General features: G+C 38.5%; 1 protein-coding gene across 7 annotated transcripts in view; it reads left to right on the top strand.

The window, feature by feature from the left end:
• Positions 1-18,440, top strand: part of CABIN1 (calcineurin binding protein 1) — a 109,801-nt gene that overhangs the window by 8,550 nt on the left and 82,811 nt on the right. For all 7 annotated transcript variants that reach the window (XM_041488720.1, XM_041488726.1, XM_041488725.1 and 4 more), the window contains 12 exons: positions 84-301; positions 1,711-1,789; positions 2,027-2,214; positions 3,456-3,605; positions 3,987-4,181; positions 5,221-5,457; positions 7,185-7,338; positions 7,563-7,678; positions 11,510-11,671; positions 13,166-13,372; positions 13,726-13,871; positions 16,430-16,691. In XM_041488720.1, coding sequence (XP_041344654.1) covers positions 84-301; positions 1,711-1,789; positions 2,027-2,214; positions 3,456-3,605; positions 3,987-4,181; positions 5,221-5,457; positions 7,185-7,338; positions 7,563-7,678; positions 11,510-11,671; positions 13,166-13,372; positions 13,726-13,871; positions 16,430-16,691 — 2,114 coding nt within the window. The remainder of the gene's footprint in view (positions 1-83; positions 302-1,710; positions 1,790-2,026; positions 2,215-3,455; positions 3,606-3,986; positions 4,182-5,220; positions 5,458-7,184; positions 7,339-7,562; positions 7,679-11,509; positions 11,672-13,165; positions 13,373-13,725; positions 13,872-16,429; positions 16,692-18,440) is intronic.

Below are 18,440 nucleotides of genomic sequence, written 5' to 3' on the forward strand. Positions count from 1 at the left end.
CACTGTTAAAACTTAATTGTTTCAATTTATGATCTCAACCTCAACCTTACACATGTAGGCCTTTGTGTTTATCTGCTTTCTAGAAAAACAGGATGTTCATGAATTCCTGCTGGATAACCTGAACAATGGTGGGATCTTGGAGCTGATGATGAGATATCTGAAAGTCATCAGCCAGAAGTTCCTGGTGAAGTGGCCTCCAGGCTTGTGTGAGGTGGTCCTCAGTATCTATAACAGCTGGAGAAAGCACAGCAGTAGCCTTCCCAACCCACTCCTGAGGGACTCAAGTAACCAACACATCAGGGTAATGCAGCACCTTTCCTTATTCCATATTTGCTGTTGTCCTGGTGTCAGTGTGCCCAATGTACCCGGCTGAAATCCAGCAGCCACAGGTTTGGCTCACCTCTGCTTGTCCCAGCTGTGGTAACTGTCCTAAACTTGGGTGCACTGCAGCTCCTGGAGCTGTTCCTGAGCTGAACAGACCTGGGTGATGCTCATGCAGCTCTGACCTGTATATGATATGTGTTTATGCACACACACACCCATAGAGATGTAATAGACACAGATATATTTCACCCCTGTGTTCTGTTGTTGCTCTTTCTTTCCCACCCCTCTCCCTTTTCTTCTGAAATGACACAGTTTTGTTTTGTCCTCAGGCCAGTACAGAGGCTCCTCTGTTCTCACTGGCTGATTGAGGGTCAGCATTGCTGCTTTAAATAGAGTAAATACTCTGTAGTTTTAAGATAACCTGAAATTTACAGCAAAAAAAAAAAACAAACAACAACAAAAACAAACCAAAACCACCTCCTCAGCGTCACCATTTTATTACCTTTATAAATCTGGAATTTCCTGAAAGCAAATAGAAAAAATAGTAAGTCCTTTACATTATTGTTAAACCAGCTTAATGATAGAAGATGATATTTCTTGAATTATAAAACCAGTTCTGATACTCTTGGCCACTGAGCCAGCCTGTGTTATCTTTTTAATGTTAGCAGTCTGTATTCATTTGGAAAGTTATTTGCCTTTGGTATGACTTCAGTTGGAAATATTCTTTCAGATCAAGTGTTTTTACTTCTTTGCAAATGAAATATTAATTATGGAAATTGCTGTGTTCCATTGATGTCATTTGCAAAACAAACAGAAGTGCCTCTGTGTAGCAGATGTTAAATTTTTATACATCCTGTGACTTATTTATGTATATATTTCACATATACATGCCCTTTTTTAAACAAATGTAAATATATTTAGAAATGTATTCCCTTGGTTCTCATTATTACTGCATAACTGCTTACTTTTCTTAAATTTTGTCTTATTTTTCAAATGTCAGTGCTACTGCTATATTCTGGAATCGTGCTTTTGGCATGATTTGGCAATTTAATGTAGTTTTATTTCAGCCAAATTAAAAAGTAAGGATGACAGTTTTTTCTAACATCAGGCAGTGCTGTTCTGACCTTCTTCCACAAACAGAGATTTTTCTTTTTTAATTGTTCTAAGTATTGTTGGGATTTGTACCTGTTGATTTGGCATTGGTATTATAAACCTTTCAGGCAGAAGAAGTAGTTATAGCTTGGGAATAGAAATCCCAAGAGGACAAGATAAAGGCTTTCTTTGAAGTAAATTGCAAATGTAGTGATTTTTTATTTAACTTTATCCTTCTTTTAATGTATTTCTTTCTGTGAATACTCTTTTGATATCTCCTTACTTTTTCTGAAGGATATGATGTTAATGAGCCTTTCTTGCATGGAGCTGCAATTAGATCAGTGGCTACTGACAAAAGGGAAGAGTTCTACAGGTGAGAACTTGATGTCACTTTCTTCAGACTCTAAACTGGGGGTGTATGAAGAAATGTTTCCAGGAATTCACTGGATTTTTGAGCTGGTTTTCCTTAATATCTTTCAGATCTCTGTTTTATTGCTCTATCACTTGTTTGCCTTCAGGTAGATCAGTACCTTTGAAGTTCTGTTATGTGGGACTCTTTCACATGGGATGCTAATAACTTCATGATAAAATGTAATTTATTGACTTGCAGTTTCTCCACGAAATTGTCCTGCTGCCTCCGTGAATGGCAAGTTTGGTCCTGACTTCCCAGGAACTCATTTTCTGGGAGACCTGCTGCAGCTGTCGTTTGCGTCCTCGCAGCGAGATTTGTTTGAGGAGGGCTGGATGGAGTTTGTCACTCGGGTCTATTGGCTGAAGGCTCGCTTTCTGGCACTGCAGGTTGGGTTCACTTTTGGTTTACAAACACAGCTTTTCCCAAATTCAAGTCAGAATTGTTCAGATGCAGCTGATTTGGGAATCTCAACTCTTTTAAGCGTGTGGATAAAATCAGCTTAAAACATAGTGATTTCATTTTGCTTCTAAATATAATTAACTTCCCCTGAGGGTTGAGGTGGAAATGAAGTAGGAGGGCTCATGCTCAGCAAATATTCAGATATGTTTAATATGTGTCTTTGTTTAAACAAGCTTGTACTCAGCTTAAAAAAAAAAGAATATTTGTACTAAAGTTACTTGGAATAGTGTTGTGGAGCTGCAGAACATAAGATTTTTGGGGGCCTGGATTCGTGGACACTATCAAAGTCTCAGGAAGTCCAAAATTCAGATTTGAACTGAAGCAGACTCTGTATTATTACTGTTCCCTTTGCTTTTTCAAGGTGGCATGGTTCTGCTTTTGAAGATTTTTAATTTAATATGCAAATTTTGAAGCAGAGGGTTTTAAACCTATCACTAAGGGAGTAATTTGAAAGAAATGTTATTTGATCCCAGTTTTTTTCTTCCCTTCTAAGTGTTGCTTCCCCAGGACATCAAAGAGGGTTTTTTATGCAATAATTATGTTTAAATTCATTGTCAACTAGTTATGTGAGTCAGTTTCATAAGTGTGAACTAACTTGTTCCTTGCCCTTTTTTTCCTGCATCTAAGAATTCCTTCCCAATAAAGTTATTTAGGAAAAATGAGAGCTCCTATACAACTACTGGCATTTTTTCCTTGTGATATGCAGAGTTGTATTTTGCCTGTGCATTCCTTCCTGACATCTCAGTTTGAGTAACTACTTTGCACAGAGCAAACAGAATTCACTCACTTTGCAGAATACATGAATGTTTCTTTACTCAGTGTTTTAATTTGCACAAATGGAGGAGTTATTTCTGCTGGTTTACTCTTCTGCCTTTTTTAAGAAAAGGGATTTTAGCAGTTCAGGCCAATCTTACAAATTTATGCAGGCTGAATTCTATTTTTCTGATTTGTTTTATCTGTTATTGAAATAATTGGTTAGCTATTTTAAAATATTTTTGCTTGAATTAGAGCTATTCAGTTGAATTTGTAATTTTTGAGGACGTGCAGTAATCACACTGGCAATGCCTGCACTAAATTTAAACATTTTCTACAAGTTTTGGAGACCCTTTCTCTAGTGAGAATCATAGGATTTTTTGATTGATTGTTTTCCTCTGTACTGTTTCTGTAGGGAGACATGGAACAGGCACTTGAAAACTATGATATCTGCACTGAGATGCTGCAGAGCTCCAGCAGCACACAGGCCAAAGCTGGCAGTGAGGGTGGCATCGTGATACGCTTGCCTAATCTGCACGTTGATTCTGTAGTCTCTTTAGAAGAGGTAAGAGCTCATTTGCAGGTCTGTGTTCCCTGGTCCATCTCTCACACTCCATCTCTCCCAGTTTCAAATGTCACATAGGAAATAGTTCTTTTGTGATGGAAGTTTACTGTATTTGAGAGTGAGGATTTTCTAGTTTGAAGATTATGTCAAGACTAACCTCTCTTTTTCAAAAACTGCAGTTTTTGTATCTCTTGGTCCTTTGCATCTTTAGATTGCTTTTATGCAAAATAAAAACATTAAAGCAGCTGCATGCATTAAAGTAGCAGTAGATTATTGAGTCAGTGTTTTTCTTTTCTTAAACATTAAGAGCTGGGAGAAGTGTCAGTAGTCAAATATATGTGAAAACAAAAGTTAAGATTATATCATCTGTGATGTTTGCAGATTGAAAAGAACCTAAAATCTCTGGAGAGATGCCAGTCTTTGGAAGAGATCCAGCGACTGTACGAGGCAGGGGATTATAATGCAGTGGTGCATCTGCTCAGGCCAACCTTGTGCTTCAGTGGCTATGGCAGAGCCAAACACCTGGAGTTTGTCACATCCATACCAGAGAGACCAGCTCAGCTGCTTCTCCTCCAGGTTTGCTTTGTTTCTTACAAAATCTATTTCAGTAAGGAATTAAGACTTATTCCTGAAAACAGGGTGGAAGATTTTTTGGAGTGGGTGTTAACAGTTGTGAGTCTTATTTACAAAGCAAAACGTGGAACCAAATCTGTAAATGCTCTGAAGATCACAGCTTTATTGACATCATCAGCAATGTGCCAGCTTTTGCTGACTGAGAGTGTGGCTAAAGATACAAGATGTTGAGGCCTCCATGGAATGAACAGAAACTTGAATAATTTCCTGAGTTATTTTATGGATGAATTCGTGCTGCTGTTGACTATATGGTCACTTACTTAGAACCATTCTGAATTTGGTTATCTAGCATATGAATGATTTTTATGCTGTCAAGTGTCTCTCATGCATGAATGAGAAACTGTTGATACATGCAGTATAATTGCTGTAGAGTTAGTCCATTTGACACTGTAAAAATAAGTGTATAACAAGTGTATTATTGAGCTCAGCTGAGTATGTTAGGTTATTTGGGGGAAAAAAAAGTTTGCACAAAAAGAAACTGATGGTTTTTTAACTGGACTTAACCAAGTCCTACATTTTGCATGCTGTTTGGTGACCCAACCTCTTCAGAGTAGAAAGAAGCAGGAGAAGTTGCTATTATACTGGCCTCAGAGTTGCTACTTTTTTATTTATGAAGTAATAAAATGGTAGCACGAGATCATAAAGAGCCAGACCCTGTTTCTTGTAAGGGTTTTATTCAGCTGTAGATTATTAGAATTATAGACCTACAGCCATCCCTTTCCTATTTTCTTTCCTTGCATCTCTTATTAAAGCAGAAAGATGTGATGATTTTTTTGTATTTAGATTCTACTTGTGTATTTGTCATCCAGGATCCATGCACCTCCTGTTGTCCTTTTAATGTTGCATTTAAAGGTGTTGCTTCATTTCACTGAAGTAATCACATTAACTGAGTATAGTGTTTTGCTTTGCCCTGCTGTGCATTCATGTTTAAAATAAACTCTTCATTGTTATAATAGATCTTTTTCATATTTACATTCTCTAGGACTCCCTGCTCAAACTGAAAGACTACAAGCAATGCTTTGAATGCTCAGATGTTGCCTTGAATGAAGCAATTCAGCAGATGATTAATATGACAGCAGCCTCTGCTAAAGAGGAGTGGGTTGCTACGGTAACACAGCTGCTCACAGGAATAGATACTTCATTATCATCAGTTACCAGCATCCTGAAGGACTCCTCTGTCACACCGAGCCTGGTTCGCCTGACAAACAACCTGATCCAGGTAACCCATGGCCTGGCACCAGGGGAGGTGTGCTGTGTGCTACAGAATTCAAGGCATGCTGCAGTTGCTGTGTGATGGCTTTGGTTACATTGCTGTTGCATTTTTGGGAAGATGAGTATTACCATATTGTGTGAGCATTGTCACAGTCTGCAGTGTGATAGACCTGCAATGAGCACACACCTGTGTAGATCCAGTACCAGCAGGTACCTTTAGATACCAAGCTGCCTAAAACAATCAAAATATGGTGGTAAGATAACCCAACACTGGGGTTTTAGGCTATTTGAAATGGTGCTAATGTGAAGATTGATTGAGCTACCTGGGTGCAGCTTGTAAGTTCTGGCTCTGATCTTGCCTGTATGTGCTTCAGGCTGGAGGACAAGGTCCCATCAGCCTTACAGGCATGGTAGAATTGCTTGCAAGTGCTGGCCAAATACGTGTATTTCTAGTAAAAACAGAGAGGGTGATCTGAACAGGGCAGGGGAAAAGTGAAATGTGAACTGCTACTAGAATTATGAATACAGCTGATTTTACAGAAGGTACTTTCAAACCTCAAAACTGAACGAGCATTTTCAGTCCAGGTAACAAATGGCAGACTTACAAATGGCAGTTCTGTTAAGAAGTAGGTCTAGTTAATGTCAAAATTCAATGCTTGCAATTCTCAAATCTCCATTTACTTCTGTAAAAGCCAAGGACCCTTCACTACTTACAAAATCATACTCTCATTCTGTAAAGTTGTATATTTTATGGAATGTAATGGAATTCTGGAGAGCAGAGTGTTCAGGCACATCATTTATATAGCATCTTTAATGATTCTAGCTGGTCTTTAACAGTTGTTGTTAACCTGTTATAGAATTCATGAATTTTTTTAAGTTCCTCTTCATCTGGTTTGTAGGGAAATTCCTTGTACAGTAATAAGTGCTGGCCAAATACGTGTTTTTCTAGTAAAAACAGAGAGGGTGATCTGAACAGGGCAGGGGAAAAGTGAAATGTGAACTGCTACTAGAATTATGAATACAGCTGATTTTACAGAAGGTACTTTCAAACCTCAAAACTGAACGAGCATTTTCAGTCCAGGTAACAAATGGCAGACTTACAAATGGCAGTTCTGTTAAGAAGTAGGTCTAGTTAATGTCAAAATTCAATGGTTGCAATTCTCAAATCTCCATTTACTTCTGTAAAAACCAAGGACTCTTCACTACTTACAAAATCATATTCTCATTCTGTAAAGTTGTTTGTTTTATGGAATGTAATGGAATTCTGGAGAGCAGAGTGTTCAGGCACATCATTTATATAGCATCTTTAATGATTCTAGCTGGTCTTTAACACTTGTTGTAACACCTGTTCTAGAATTCAGGAATTTTTAAAGTTCCTCTTCATCTGGGTTGTTGGGAAATTTCCTGTACAATAATGGGGCCTAGTAATGCTAAGAATTGATGCTGTGTATTTGCTTACTATGAATTGCTCATATAGCATATTAACAGAGACACATCCAGGTGGAAAATGGGGGTGCAAGAGGAATGTCAGATTAGGGCAAATAATCTACTACCCTTCCCCTACTGATTGATTTACCTCTAGCGTTTTTACAGCCACTTGTGAGAAACTGAGGCTCAACTTTAGATTGTTTCCTTGGGGTAAAATGTGTTGCCAGCTTTGGATTGTTTGGGAACGATTCACACCCGACCTGTGTTCACATCACTTTGTCTGTATAATTTCTGTTTCTTTATTAGATCATAGACTGCAGCATGGCTGTCCAGGAAGAACCAAAAGAGCCCTATGTGTCCTCAGTGCTTCCATGGATTATCCTGCACAGGATCATCCAGCATGAGGAAGATGCCTTTCGGTCCCTTTGCTGCCAGCAGCAGCAGAACCAGAGAGAAGAAGGTGGATTATTTCTTCACTTTTACCTATTGAGCTCTTTACCATCTAGCTCAGGAATATAAGTAATAAAATACTTGTTTGTTGTCTTACCTTGCTGGCTGAAGGGAGGAGAGGGCTGTGCAAGCATCACTTTCCACCAGAGAGGAAGCTGTTTGCCAGTTGAAGAATTGACTCAGATTTAACTCAGTTCTGTGCTACTTTAATATTTACCAATTTCTCTCTTCCAGTGAGTCCTGATACCCCTATGTTGCCTTCTTCACTTATGCTGTTGAACACAGCTCATGAGTATTTGGGAAGAAGATCCTGGTGTTGCAATTCAGATGGTGCTCTGCTCAAGTTCTATGTAAGTATTGGCATTGTGGAATAACTGAGAGTGATTCTGATTGATCTCTGAAAGTCATCTGGCCAAGCCACCTCCCAAAGCAGGAAACAAAGTTCAAAGTTAGATCGTTTCTTGCCTTATCTTCATGTTAAATATGTACTTTTAAATCCACTTTCCATCTTCTCCCAAACAAACATGAAAGTTTCAGTCAGTTTAATCTAAATAGTAAAGGCTTGTTATTCCAGACCCTTTTCTATTGGTCTGCTTCTGTCATACTCCCCATTGTTCTCTGGACTTGCCTCACTGAGAAGAATTGTTTTATTCTTTTTTTTCTCCTTTGTTTTGCTTCTTGCACTAGTATTTTATTTTGTTCATGGGATTTGAAAGGGAAGTAGGAATAACTAAGCAGTTGGATAGTACTGTACATCATTCAGAAGCTAAAAAAGCCTGTAGTGTTACATTTTAAAATTGCTGCTAAAATAACACAGTGGGATTCCATATTCATCTTGTCTCAGTGATTCTAAATACGTTGCTCACTTCACAGAACTGAATTTGTCAAGTGTTAGGTAGGGTTTGCACATTTTCAGTGTACATAAATACTGTTTATCATGTAAAAAGAACGTATTTAAACTTTCAGCCAAGAAAATTCAGTTTTGAACAGCTTGGTTGTTTGTTTCTTCCAAATCATAAGAGTAAAGATTTGCAGCCCATCATCTATCCACAGTTACACAACTGGAATGCTCCTGATTGCTCCCACATCCTGTGGTGTTACTCGGATTTGCTCTGAAGCTATGATGCATTTAATTGTTCTGTGATTGATAAATTTGTCTTGTTTGATTATACCTACCTTGATTTTATACCACGGTCTGAAAAAAATAGCAATTCCATTGTTTTCATGTTATTAACCAAATATTATTTAAAATATACATCCAGAGTTCATCTGTTGAACATGATGAGAATGAAGAATTACTTTGGCCCTCCATTTTCCTGTGTCTTAAGGTTGTTCTTTGCTCTGTTGTTCAGATGGGTATGTTACATCTCATCTCGTGCTCCAGGAATGAGTGTCTGGGCACTAATACTGTAGCATTATTAGATGAAAGGACTTAGCCAGTCGTGGTTGACCTTTTTAAGATTATTCCTTGAGGTCTCATTGTTACACTAGAAAAGAAATTTCCCTTGGTTAAGTAGAATATTTCTATGTGTTTGCTCATTTTCTCTTAGCTCAGAAAGCCAAGTGTTTCCCTGAGCAGAGCACTGACAGCCTGGGACAGCCTGGCTGCTGGCAAATCCCAGATAATGTGATGCCATGGCATCCACTGGGCTGTGCTCTTCAGGGACATTTCAGTGGCACTTTGCAGATTCAGCTTGACTTCACTGAGGTTTATTACCTTCAGCCAAGAGAAAATCATGATTAGTTCTGCATAGAGCTACTCAGGAATCTCCTAATTTTTCTTCTCAGCACTCCCTGGAGCTTATTAGCCACAGCTCAGTGCCAGACCCCATCTACCTCTGCATTTGAGCAGTGGCATGTCCAGGACAGTAATTTAGACAGCTGGGAAGGATAGCACAGAGAGCCTGAGGGGTTCTGCAGGAGTCAGCTCACCCTGGCAGGGCTGGAGTGAATGAGCAGTGTTTGAACCGAGGCTGATTCAGGCTAGAACTATCAGATTATGTCCTGCTCTCCTCAGCCTCCCTGGTGTTAGGAGCATAATGCAGATACATCTGAGCTGCCCCTGCAGGGACTCCAGAGGGTTTATTAGCTAAGGCCCTGTGCTTCATGAAAATAGATGGGCTGTTGCCAGGCTCGAGCTTGCCCACAGATGTCGTGCCCTGAAGTGATGAGTCTGAATTGTGCCTGAAAAATGTGCCTGTACTCACAGCCTGGGGAGCCACAGAGTATGGGCTGGGAACCTGGGCAAAGTGCAGATGACTGAGAGCTGGCAGTGCATTTGCAGTGAGATCTTTGCAAATGTCATCAGGTACTTTAAACAAAATGTTCCATTTTCACTGACAGAATTGCCAGCTTCTTAAACTAAAATATATTATGGTATTATTAAACACAAGAATTTGGTTTTCAGAGACTAGAGGGTGTTGGAAGGATGGGGAAAGACAAAGGTAAAATGGGATGAATTATTTGAAGAGAAGGCAGCTTCAAAAATGTGAACAGTGTGTTTCATAGATTAGTGTTAAATGGTCACCTTCTCTAGGTGAACTCTCTGCTCGAGGACCTTTCATTGCTTGTGGATGAATGTGCTGTGCAAGAGAAGGTGTTAATATTAATTAAGGCCTTTAGCAGTAGTCTGAATTATTAGGAACAATTCTGGATTTCTGCCAAGAACTTGAAAGTTGAGTAGTAACACAGAAGACTATTTTGAATGCTGTTAAAGTGAGAATTCTGTTACTGTTGTTGATGTGCTTTTGTTTGTAGCAGTAGGAATATAAGGCTTTTGTTACAGTATCCTCTGATGCTCACTGTTTTTCTTCAGCTTATTTAGCTACCCTTTCTGTAAATTTCAAATGTTGATCACAAATTCATACAGGGAAAGTGCTGGCAATAAGGTGTCTGCTGGGACTCAGTATGAATGAGTCTGCTGTGACTCCAGATGTCATTGAAATGCTTTCTAAGAATTGTCTTTGCTTTTCTTTTTCAGGGGTTTGGCTCGTAATAAACAGTACCTTGATCTTAGCAGAGATACTTTAATCAGAAGAGAATCAGCATCTTCTACTTAATTCCAGCTCTTTCAAATGAGCTTCTTACATGTAGAAAGTCAGACTTTTGCCTTGTCATGCAGTGTTTGTATTGACAGGAAAGCTCATCATGATGAGAAGCTTTGTGTAGGATCATGCATAAATAATTGAGTTTGCAATCCTAGGCTTTGAAAAATGATAAATGGTCACAAATAAACATTTCTTTTTTTATTGAAATTCTACAGTGGAACACATTGAATTTGAATCTTAAACCTCAGTGGATGTGGGGTCTTGATTTGGTTACAAAATAAATATGCAGAATGCCCCTACACAGGTTACTCTTGGTGTATATATATATATATATTTTATTGACCTTGAAATGTCTTTTTGGAATGTGTTCCTTTTGGGTTTGTTTTTTATGGAAGCTTAGTGAGAATTTTCAAAGAGTTACCTTTCTTCTTTTGGCATTCAACTGTAGTTTTTATAAAGATGTCTCAAAGTATCAGCATCTTCCAAAATATTCCACTCATGGGTGCTTTCTCTTGTACTGTTGAAGGTAAAGATAGCAACTTGCTACAGTGTTTAGTAATTTGGGACCAATCCAGCCACTTTCCTTGGTGTGTAGCCATCTGTGTAATACTGTTCATACTGTTCAAATCTATCAAGTCCTTTTAGCCAGATTTTCATTAACTCTCTCTCTTCTTTTGCTGCCAAGTCCGCTCCATCCTGCTTTTTTCGTGCAGAGGAAATTGCTGGTTGTGAGTTAGGGCAGAAATTCTTCTGTACCTTTTCCTTATTCACAGCATTGATGAACTGAAGTTCACAGTTGTATTCACAAAAGCAGCTTGGTGTGTAGGGGAGAAGTTTGAATGATTTTAAGTCTGAAACATGAAGCGGATATTTAACCTCATTGATTAAAGATAAATGTTTATGAATTAATACAGGAAGAAAAATAAAAGCACTTCAATGCTGCTGCAGTGCCATTGGAATGACTTGTGTGAGGCCAGTTTACAGAAATACAAGTAATATTTGGTTGTTATTGGGGAAAAATTCATATAAAAATCCCTTAAAATCCCCTAAAGTTGTTTTCATTCTCTGCCTTCAGCCAGCTGGGCAGCTTACTGTGATCTGCAGGTGACCTTGTCCTTGATGCTTGACTTGTAGGTCCAGGTACTACAGAAAGAACTTGCAGCTTCCACTTCTGAAGATACACATCCATACAAAGAAGAGCTGGAAACAGCCTTGGAACAATGTTTTTATTGTTTATATGGTTTCCCTAGCAAAAAAAGCAAAGCAAGGTACCTAGAAGAACATTCAGTACAGCAGGTAAGTTATGTGTTATGCAATGTCAGTGGAATATCCTGAGCTGATGAAAGATGCACTCTTGTTATAATGCACTTTGATATATTTTGGATAAAGACTACTTTTATTTCCTTGTAAATTTTATGTATTTTACACATTGTAGAGAAAAAAAATAAAAGTTTTAGTATTTTTAAAAATAATAAATATAACAAGTCAAATAGTTAAAATGCTAGTCTTATCCATAGTAGTCTGCCATTCTGAAAGTATTGAGACATTGATTTTATTAAGCTATCACTTTCCTGTTTTCAGCTGAGAAGAAGTTCAAGGTTGAGGAAAATTTAGAGAGGAAAAGTCAGCTTGAGAGAAGAAAGTTTTAGCGGCCAGCCTTGCAGTTTATGAAAGTGAAAAATGTCACAGTTAAAAGTTTGCAAGTACATTATGTTATCACTTATTTTGACATCTCTAATGGTAAATACCTGATGGCTGTTTATGAGAAATGTGAAAATCAGTTGAATGGGGGAGAAGGACAACTACAGATTGCCTGTGGAAGAGGGTTGTAATATTAAGGGACAAAGAGAAAATACAGGGCAGCAATACAATGTCCTGCCTTGAGAAACATCTCTGGTTTTGTTCAGAAACCCCAGACTATTTTGCACTTACTAAATGCAAGTGATCGTAGAATTATCAATCAAAACCATTTTCATGCAAGCAAAATTATTGTCTGTCTCTGTTGAACAAACCTTTTAAAATATACAAATACTCTTACATTACTGTTCATTGAACATTTGGAAGTTTTATATATGTACATCTTAGAGAGTGAAGATAATGAGAGAAAGGGGATAAATAAGAAAAAGGGAAGTATAAGGAGATTGCCCTCTGCAACTTCCCTGCTTTTCAGTGCAGAGCAAAATTTACTGTAAGGGTAAAGTGAGCAATAAAAGGAGAAAAACTTAGTCTAGCAGAAGAGAGCTGTCAATGATTTTGGGTATTTTTACTGCTTTCAAGAAAGAAAAGTGAAGAGAAAATGAGTAAATTCTGAAGTAACTTTCTGCAGAGAGTTAAAAGATTTTTGGGGCTCAGAATTTTGTCTGATTCCCATTTCATTAACTCTTCTTACTTGGCTCTGAAATGGAAGGGGCAGAGTTCTTCTCCATATCTTACCCATGATCTCAGTGTCACTCAGAATGTTTACAATTGGTCCTTGCTTATAAACAACTTTTCTGAGCAAGTCTTCTAAGCAAGTAGAATGAATTTATTTTTACTTTATTTTGACTTTAGTGACGTACACTAAGTTACAGCAATATCTTTGTCTGTTAAATCAGTGAGCAGTATATTGTATTTGCAAGCAACATAAATTAATAGCACCTTTAGCTCTGTTCTTGGGAGGTTTAGTTTGGTTCCTGCTAGAGTAATGTGTGCACTCCTATGAACTAGAAAGTCTGTAGAAAACCATCTTTAGTGGACTTGAATTTTAGAATTTGAAGTATTTTTTCCCTTCTCATCTACCTCCTTCTTCAGGTTGATCTGACATGGGAAGATGCTTTGTTCATGTTTGAGTATTTTAAGCCTAAAACTCTTCCAGAATTTGATAGTTACAAAACCAGTACTGTGTCTGCTGATTTGGCCAACCTTCTGAAGAAAACTGCCACAATTGTTCCTCGAACTGACAAGCCTATGCTGAGCCTGGAGACTGTATCTGCCTATATTGAAGGAACAAGCAGCAAGGTATAATTAATTGTTTTTTTGTAAAATTAAATTGAAGGGAGTAAAAATTGGTGTTGCTGTTTTTATGTGGACTTTGAGATTATTAGTGGGATGATTTATGCCATGATGTTGGGTTTCCTTGGGTAATTGCATTTAAATGAAATAAGGACGATCCCATCAAAGCTTTTAGTCTTTGAATGGTAAAATATAGCCAGGATGAGATGTTCATTAGTGTTTGTAAGTGCTCTATCTGTGAAATGCTTTCAATGTCTTCATATTCAAAACCTTCATATTGTGTGATGAAAAGGCTACTTCCTCTACAAGGAAGAAGCAAATGCTCATTTAATATGAACATTTGCCTTTTTGATTTTCAGGCACCATCTCTCCCCGAGGGTGCAGACTATTCTCCACCAGTGGTGACTGAGCTGTATTACCTCCTGGCAGATTATCATTTCAAGAACAAAGAGCAGTCCAAGGCCATTAAGTTTTACATGCATGACATTTGTATTTGTCCAAACAGGTCAGTATTTTGGAATCCTGCTGCATGTCCTTCAGTCTTCTCGCTTCTTTCAGCACTGAAAAGCAGACAGCTGGTTTCAGGAATGAAAAAAAAAAACCCAAACAGCCAAAACTCCCACCTGCAATCCATTATCCCATGTCCATTGTATAATTAAGGATATCTCTAAAACAACCCAACAGAGAAAACAAAACCCAAAATGTAGGATTAAATATTTGCTTGCTCTGAAATTAAAACCAAAAAATGAAAGGAGGGGGGGAAGCTAAATTGAAATAAAGAGTAACTGTGAAGGATGAACTGTTTGTACCTTTTGTTTTTTGCTTTGGCATGTTCATGCATGATAGGAGTGAAAAATTTCATCATTTGATAGGTAGTTATAGCACAAATGGTATCCTTTAGTGCATTAAGTGCTTAGACTGACCTCCTCCTAAAAGTGTTGATTTTGCTGCTAGAGAACTACACAGAGAATACAAGTGAAGTATTTAAGTGATACTTAAACAAAACCACCTTGTTTCTTGATCATTTACAACTCACTGAAATACCATCAAGATTAAGCTCTCTCATCTTAAAAATAAAGCATGTTCTGAATATCAGTCTTCTAAATTAAATTAAATAACCTTTAAATTTGCTGATTAAATATAGAGTTTGCATATTAGGTGTTATCATTTTAGTTCTCCTTGAAGTTGATAGATCAGGGTCAGTGACAAAAACCCTAATTTGATAGATTTGAGACAAGAAAATTGTTTCTAAATCCAGTCACGTAACGGAGACAAAAGGGAAGGTGAAGGCACAGAGCAATTTTAGATGTGAAATCTTCAGAGGAAATAGCTGTAGTTTAATGTTATTGCATCTTCTAGTCTGGGACTTGTGACTAGCAAATGGCAAAAACTTTTGTTTAAAGACAGGTAAAGAAATTACCATTACCACCCCCTACCCATTTTTAGGCAGTTTTGATGTTCTAAAACTTAAATTCAAAAATAAATGAATGGAATGCATTTTTACTTTAATGTGTGGCATTTTTTTTTTAGCTCAGAAGATGCCTTATGTGGTAGCATAGTTTTTTTGCCCCAGTCAAAATAGCTGGTACTTGTCTGAACTACAGTTGCTGTTCCATTCCCCTCAGGAATCTGACTGTTGAGGTCACTTGACCTAGAAATGGGTTTTCAGTTGGAATCAGAAGAAATTGCAGGCAAAAATATGAGAACATCATGGTGGTTGCCGTGGTGCTAAAATCATGGTAAAATTGAAAACCCCAGAGCAGAGGAACCCTGGTGTTAAAGTGAGGTTGTGGCCTATGGAAACCACCCTTCAGACTGTGTTGTCAGCAAACACTGGGCTGGACCATCAACAGTCCTTCCAGCAGAAATTACAGTTTTGGTTCCATCAGGATTTTCCTACTTGAATATGATTTTGGCTTTATGATTTTTATGCTGGGAAATGATGATTATTCACAGTTGAGTCCAACAGTACAAGGTGTCATCATGGCTGCTGGCCTGCAGGGTAGCAACATTTTGACAGGGCTGCATGGTTACTGAGGAAAAAACAATGGGAGTGCTGCCATTAGAAATGTAGATATACTGCCTTTGCATGGCAAATAAACCTGGATTTTTCATCTGTTTTCCATGTGTGACAGATACTGGGGACAGTGCTTTGTTAGGAAACCACTTTTAAGAAAATCGGTATGCTTTTAGGCTCTACAGCTTGTGTTCCACTCTGAGGAGAGGAGGAAGTGCAGAAATCTGTTTTGTGTGATGAAAGGAGGAAAAAGTTGTAGATACAAGAAGACAAATCTTGTCTATTTGTAGTGTAATATTCAGGGAGGAGTTTGTTCATGGGTTGTAAGAGCCTGAGATGAGAGATGTGGGACTCCAGGTGGCTCTTCTAAATGCTGTTCTGTGTAAAGAAGTTGTTACAGCAGAGGTGGGTGACAGCCACACCTACAGCTGCCAGCTACAGCTCTAGGCAAGCCTGAAGCCCCTTTAGTTATGGTTACAGTGCATTATATATTTTTCTTTGCTGAGCATCTTAATACATAACAACCAATCAGCACCATATGCAATACCATTACTATTACCTATAGCCTATCATAACTACTATCATTACCATATTATGGTCATTTCTATCCAATCACATGAGTTAGTATGTTACAGTTTAAGCTTAAAGTTGTTTTTCAGTTTTCTTGCAGTGGAAAATTCTTAGACCTTTTTTCTATTTGCCATATTGGCATATTGGTTTGCCTATGGTATCTTTCTGTTTTTCCTAAGACCTATTTCTGCTTGGTAAAAACATCTTTTTTGTTTGTGGTCAACATATCCTTTGCTATAGTCATAAAACCCCCTTCCAACTTGACATAACCTTTGCTTTCTTAGTTGTCCAACAATGACTGCTCAGCAATTCTCAATTTAGACATCTATTGTTCTTTTATATCAAAACTTGCTTCATCTCTATTCCATTCTCAGGCTCTACATTCAGAGATCTTTCTGCCAAGCACACATATCTGTGAAACTTTCTTGTCAAACTTTCATCTTTTCCAACAATGGGTTGTGTTCCTGCCTGTACAGGTTTGACTCCTGGGCTGGGATGGCTCTGGCTCGAGCGAGCCGCATTCAGGACAAGCTGAACTCCAATGAGCTGAAGAGTGATGGCCCCATCTGGAAGCACTCTACCCCTGTCCTGAACTGCTTCAAACGGGCCCTGGAGATCGACAGCTCCAACCTCTCCCTGTGGATCGAGTACGGCACCATTTCCTATGCCCTGCATTCCTTTGCGTCCCGACAGCTCAAGCAGTGGAAAATGGAGCTTCCCCCTGAAGTTGTGAAGCAGGTGGGATCTAACAGAGAGAGTATAACATTTTAAATATTTAAAATTAGGTTTTTGTCTTGGTTTGGAAAGACAGGTATCTGCAGAGGAAGGCAGGAGTTTCCCCTGAAATGGGAAATGTAAACCCCCTCCCTCTGAATTGTTACAAATTTGGAATTAAGGGGCTCTCAGACAAAAATATGGGAGCAGGAATAACAGTTCTTTATTAGGGAAAAAAATAAAAAGATCAAATAAACAATGCAGTAAGCCAAAGCAACACTGACAGAGTCAGAACATGACCTGACACCTTGTTGGTCAGGGTGCTGAGAGCATCCAATTGGAACTGTGGCTGCATTCCTCCTGGGGTGTCAGGGATGGTTCTGCTGGAGCAGAGATCCTGTAGAGGGGTGTAGTCTTCCTCTGAAGATCCCGTGGAAGAGGCAGCTGTTCCTCTGGGAAATCCAGTGGAGAAGCTGTCTTGCTGTGCCAGGGTCTCAGATTCTGTCCAGGTAGGAATGCTTGGCTCCTCCCTCTGGGCTCACATCTCCCAGTGAGTGCTGTAGTTCTTATCAGCCATGCAGGGACATTCCATAGCCTGTTATCAAGAGATGTCTCCCCAGAGGGAGGAGTGGTTGTGGAAGAGATAAGGAAAACTGCCCAATTAACAGAAGATAAGTGCCACACCTCTTAACAGATGGCAAATAGAATACATCTTGCCTTGCAATCGGGGACAGTTGTCTAATATAGTAAATTTTTAAATTAAGTATTTACATGCTATATTCTACATATGAGACTGTATGGTTACTTAGTAATGTTGGAAATTCCAATATTCATTCCAAATCTGGTGGTTTTTTCCTTTCTTTTTCCTGTGTAAAATCAGTTTGAGCCTAATCTTTGCATTATCTGTTGAAGGTGACACAAAATTATTGTAACCTTCTGGAAAGGGGAATTATATTTACCTTTCCTTTCTGTAAATGTCATGCGATGTTTCCAGGAAAAGGTGAAATGCGTACATATTGAAATAGTGAAGAGATCAGAAATTACTCTGATATCTGTGTCCACACATCATCTCTTATATCGAAAGAATCCTCCCCTTTTTCTGTGGTTTTGGGTCATTTACCTAAACAAAAGATCAAAGTGAGAAGATTGGTAGAATTTCCATCGAAAACATTGTTATGAATTCATTATCTCTTTCTGCGTAAGGCAGGTGAAAAACATTATTAAGAAGTTTATTGCTAAACCAAAATGAACAATTCTAAATACACTCTGGCAGTGATAAGAGTTGCTTGGAAAAATGTTTGGTCTTTTTGGACCAGTGAACTCCATTTCTCATTTAGCTATTCTGACTTCCAAATGTTACCTAGTCTGCAGCTGAAAGCACAGCGAAAAGAAGGAAGTGCTGCTCCTCTGCTGTAATGTGTCAGACTTTCAGTGTTTGAACTACAGAGATCAGTGCTGGGAGCACCTTTGCTTCTGGGAGAAGTATTTGCAGGAGGTGGTGAGTCTCACATCTGAGCTGCCTCCAGCACTGCTTTAACACTGCACTTGCCACAGGCACTTCCTTGCCTGAAAACAAAGCTGATGTCAGCCTGTGTTAAAAGGGAACAAATAGTTTATTAAAGAGAATGTTTGAAATTACAGTTAATAATAGAGTTTTCTTTTGGAGGGTTATTGCATCCAACAGCTCTGAAATTAACTCCTCAGAAAATGAAGTTACTACATTTTGTGTCTTTGCCCTATCAGAAGTTTGGTCTTATGGTTTTGCAGCCTCTT

The sequence above is a fragment of the Pyrgilauda ruficollis genome, unplaced genomic scaffold, assembly GCF_017590135.1.
Source record: "Pyrgilauda ruficollis isolate IOZ18807 unplaced genomic scaffold, ASM1759013v1 scaffold9, whole genome shotgun sequence".
Lineage (NCBI taxonomy): Eukaryota > Metazoa > Chordata > Aves > Passeriformes > Passeridae > Pyrgilauda > Pyrgilauda ruficollis.